The 4,607-nt window shown below is 41.5% G+C and overlaps 1 protein-coding gene and 1 non-coding gene across 2 annotated transcripts; one reads left to right on the top strand and one right to left on the bottom strand.

Moving 5' to 3' along the window:
• TRNAR-UCU (transfer RNA arginine (anticodon UCU)) lies at positions 1-72 on the top strand. Its single transcript has one exon. It is a non-coding gene; the product is annotated as a tRNA-Arg (tRNA).
• A 56-nt stretch (positions 73-128) lies between these two features.
• LOC123057018 (ATP synthase subunit alpha, chloroplastic-like) lies at positions 129-1,320 on the bottom strand. The gene has a single exon (XM_044480197.1). It carries the CDS (start codon positions 1,318-1,320, stop codon positions 208-210), a length of 1,113 nt encoding a protein of 370 aa, XP_044336132.1. The 3' UTR covers positions 129-207.
• Between the last annotated feature and the right edge of the window lie 3,287 nt (positions 1,321-4,607).

The raw sequence follows: 4,607 nt of genomic DNA, 5'->3' as shown, positions 1-4,607 counted from the left end.
GCGTCCATTGTCTAATGGATAGGACAGAGGTCTTCTAAACCTTTGGTATAGGTTCAAATCCTATTGGACGCAATCTTATTTCTATCTATTCTTTAAATAACTATACTAAACTAAAAACAAAGAAAACTTTTTTGCATGATTCAAACGAAAAATCTTTCTCAACGATTCCTATTCTACTAACAAGAGTAGACATGCAAAATTTATTTGTTACTGAAGAGAAAACCGTTCCAGCTGTTCCTGAATAGCTTCCTTCAAAAGGATTTCCGCTTGCTCGGTGAATGTCTTGCTAGAAGATATAATTTCTTGGAATTGAGGTTTAGTATCTTTTAGATGTTTACGTAACTCATCCAGAAATTTATTTACCTGTTCAATTTCTAACGAATCAAGATATCCTCTTGTTCCGGTATAAATAGTAGCTATCTGCTCTTCCACTGGGAGAGGATTTGCCTGGGATTGTTTAAGCAATTCCCTTAATCGTCGACCCCTTGCCAATTGATTCTGACTTGTTTTATCGAGAGCAGAGGCGAATTGTGCAAAGGCTTGTAACTCTGCGAATTGAGCTAGTTCCAATTTTGATTTGCCAGCTACTTGTTTCATGGCTTTAATTTGAGCCGCGGATCCTACTCTGGAAACAGAAATACCCACATTAATAGCGGGTTGAATTCCGGCATTGAATAGATCCGCAGATAAGAATATTTGTCCATCTGTAATGGAGATTACATTAGTAGGAATATAGGCGGAAACGTCTCCAGATTGAGTCTCAACTATTGGTAAAGCGGTCATACTTCCTTTGCCTAAAAGAGAATTTAATTTAGCGGCTCTTTCTAAAAGGCGTGAATGCAAATAAAAAACATCCCCTGGATAAGCCTCACGGCCGGGAGGTCTTCTTAATAGAAGGGACATTTGGCGATAAGCTTGTGCCTGTTTGGAGAGATCATCATAAATTATTAAAGTATGCCGTTCGCGGTACATAAAATACTCAGCCAGGGCTGCTCCCGTATAAGGAGCAAGGTATTGTAATGTAGCAGGTGAATCCGCCATTTCAGCTACTACAATAGTGTATTCCATGGCCCCCTCCTCATGGAAAGTAGTTACTACTTGAGCTACGGAGGATGCTCTTTGACCGATAGCTACATAAACACATATTACACCTTGCCCTTTTTGATTGAGAATTGTATCTGTGGCTACTGCTGTTTTGCCAGTCTGTCTGTCCCCAATAATTAACTCTCGCTGACCGCGCCCTATAGGGATCATCGAATCGATAGCAATAAGCCCTGTTTGAAGAGGTTCGTATACGGAACGCCTGGAAATTATGCCCATTTCTCTCCGCTATTCTTCGCTTAGAAGGGCTTGACTTACTTAACTTACCGCTTTCCCGAAACTAGCTAAAAAAGGGTCAGGTATACCTGCCTGATGAGATAGGGTTTTTTCTAAAGCGGGAGCTGCTGTCGGTATGGGCAATTTCTGAAGTTCTTTGATTGATTCCGTCCCCGAGTGCTACCAAAGTTCCTCTAATTCCTCAGCCAGATATTTCCCTTGCCAGACTTTTCCGATAGCGGAATCGATAGATGTTACCACGGAGCGGTACCTAGCAACCTTAATTCCTGCTTTTCCGTCTTGCCTTTGCTACTTGAGAGAATGCCTTTGACCGAGCAGCTCTTCCACTCATTTTATTAGCAATCAAACCTCTTCCCTTCAACTCGTACCGAAGGCTATGTCCCAGTAAGCATTTCCTCTGTTTCCTTGTTTCCCACCTCTGACCTTCCGCTATGACATGACCAGTCCACTAATAAGTCAGGTATCTCTGAAAAGTAAGACCGTCCTCTTCCCTTCGTCAATAGAAGAACTCCAACCATGCTTTCTTGAAATAGCAGTTATTGTCTTCCTGGTCAGCTTTCGACGAGTGACTCTTGGTTGCGGGGCCAGGGGGGGACCTACTATCTACTTAACCACTAGGCAAAGAGGGAGGAGCCAGGAAGCGGGCGTTTAGTGAGGAAGAGACAAAAAAGCATTTCATCGATAAAGATGAGTGCTTTCAATCGGCTTGTTGCACTAAAGCTGCGAGGTTCTTTGATCGAATCAGCTCTTTGCGTTTACTTTCATCCCATCCCACTCTCTTTCTTCTTTCGTTTTAAGAAAAAAAGAAGGAATTTTAAAATCCTTCTTATCCTTCTATACAATCCAATCATGCAGTCTAGCTCTACTTTACAACGATATATCTAGCTTTTAGTTTTGTTGAACTGCGCTTATCTCAGGAAATGAGGATAACTTAACGGAGCCCAAACTCATTTGAAATAGGTTTTCTAGCCTTTGGCTTAAATAAAAGATCCAGCTAACTTGTGAGATAGAGCTGTCTTCCTGGCTGGAACAGGATGGTACCTTATGACTTCAACTGGAAATGGCTTGCATGGATCCAAAAAAAAACTCAAACCAACTATTCAACAATTAGTGGGACCTAGAATGAAACTACCATTGTCTTCCCATACTCATCTACATCAACCACCGGCTACAGAGGGAGCTAGCCTGGAAAGAAAAGGAAATGAATGGAGGGTATAAGTATTTCACTGGTAAAATCCCTTCATTAAAGACACACTCAAAAATAGTTTGTTTCAAAGAAAAGGAAATACCACTGAAGAAGATCTTACTTTTTTGGCATTAACTGAAAGCCCAGACACTCTGTTAAAATGAGTCATGATACTAGTAAGCTCTTGGATAGAATTCAGATCACCACCGCTGAAAAAAAAAGATCATCTGCAAAGCACAGATGGTTGAGTCTGAGCCTCAACCAGCCTTTGTGAAAAAACTAGATTGCAGCTGATTTTTATGCTTAAAAGCCCTATATTAGAGTTACGACCGTCCACCAATAGAATAGAGACAACGAAAGAAAGGGACAATATATTGGAATCTAAAGCCAGGGAGCTTCTAAATAGCCGGGGAATTAGCCTGGATGATGATGAAGACATCTCCCGGGCAGCATATCTTATTTTATATGGGAAAAGGCGCGATCAAGTCAACTATGCGATCTGGGCCTTAAACCGTGTAACCTCCAAAACCTGGAAGGACTTCCTGGATGAATTAAGAAAGTTGAGTGGGCCGTTTAGTTTATATAGATGAAATAGAATATATAAAAAGTTTGATCTATTCTGTTGAAATAGAATACCCTAAAAAAGTTTTCTAAACGTGGGCCACCATTTGTATTCCGACGAAATGCTATCACCCAGAAAACAGAGATTGAAAGGATAGTAGAGGAGCTGTTGCAAAATGCTGTAATCAGGCCCAGTACAAGCCTCAAAGCAGCTCTGGTGTTGAAGAAAGATGGAACCTGGAGAATGTGTTTCGACTATCGAAAACTAAATGCAGCAACTATGTTTTCCAAATACCCCATTCCTATCATAGAAGACCGGCACTTTTGGATGAGGTGTGAACTAAGATAGATTTGAGGGCTGGTTATCACCAAATAAGAATGAAAGGAAGAGGATATCTACAAAACAGCCTGAAGGACCGGCTTTTTGAATTCAAGGTGATGCCCCGGCAACCTTTCAACAACTCATGAATAGTGTTTTTAAAGAGATATGTTGGAAAGGGGTATTGGTCTTTTTCGATGACATTCTAGTGTACAGTTCTACCATGGTGGAGCATCTCAAGTTGCTAGAGGAAGTGTTTCGGCAGAACAAACTTTTTGTGGGTGAGCCAAATTTCATAAAGGAAATACATTATTTATGAAATTGGGGTATCTACTGATACAAACAAGGTAGAGGGCATGATAGCTTGGCCAGAACCAGCCAATGTCAGAGAACTCCGAGGGTTGCAGGGGTTATTACAGGAGGTTTCGGGGTATGGAGCTATCAGTAGGCCTTTAACTGAGTTGTTAAAGAAAGGTGTGGAGAAGAAGCCAGAAAAGCATTTCTCAAGCTCAAAAGTTCTATGGTATGGTGATGCCTTTGAACGTTAACTGGGAGAGCGGCTCGAAAGAGTTGGGACAGACTAGAAGCTTTGAAGTTTATGTTCTTTAAAAAGATAATAGCAATCTTGACTTACATCCGGTCAAGATCCCCGTGAAGGAATGCTGATTGAACATCGAGCTGATAAAGAGGGAGTACCATACCCAAGATACTCCATTAAAGGAAAGGTATGCTTGTTTGGTTTCTTTGGTCCGAGAACACACACCACAAACTCTCGCAGTCGATGAGGAAACGTTAGTCAAACTACATTTCAGTAATCCGTCTGGCCTTAACCTCTACGCAAGGAGATCTTACGTATAGACCCATGATTAGGTAACTACTTCTTCTTTTATTCGGAGTATCCAATGGAAAGTGGGCCTCTATCTACAGGTCATGGATACCTAGGCGCTAGAAAGGTTACCGAACCAGGGTTAAGTGAGGCTGTTCAAACTTCACGGCCTTCACTATCGGATGTATATGAGTAAAATCAGACATCAGTATCACAACCTAGCGTTATCCAGATCTTTCGTTGATCCAGGCGATTTTGGGAAGGACTCAGCATTCTCCCACAAAAGGCCAGGCCTTGAGTTTCTAGCCGACTCATATAAGTCAGCGTGTCAATTTTTTTAGGTGACGTATCTTTCTCTCTGATGTTCTCCGTGGTCT

Source organism: Triticum aestivum, chromosome 3A, assembly GCF_018294505.1.
Source record: "Triticum aestivum cultivar Chinese Spring chromosome 3A, IWGSC CS RefSeq v2.1, whole genome shotgun sequence".
Lineage (NCBI taxonomy): Eukaryota > Viridiplantae > Streptophyta > Magnoliopsida > Poales > Poaceae > Triticum > Triticum aestivum.
This window is presented reverse-complemented; position numbering and strand designations above follow the sequence as displayed.

Bases quoted from the DNA above. Each gene is read 5' to 3' on its own strand.
- LOC123057018 (XM_044480197.1), bottom strand. From the start codon at position 1,320: ATGGGCATAATTTCCAGGCGTTCCGTATACGAACCTCTTCAAACAGGG.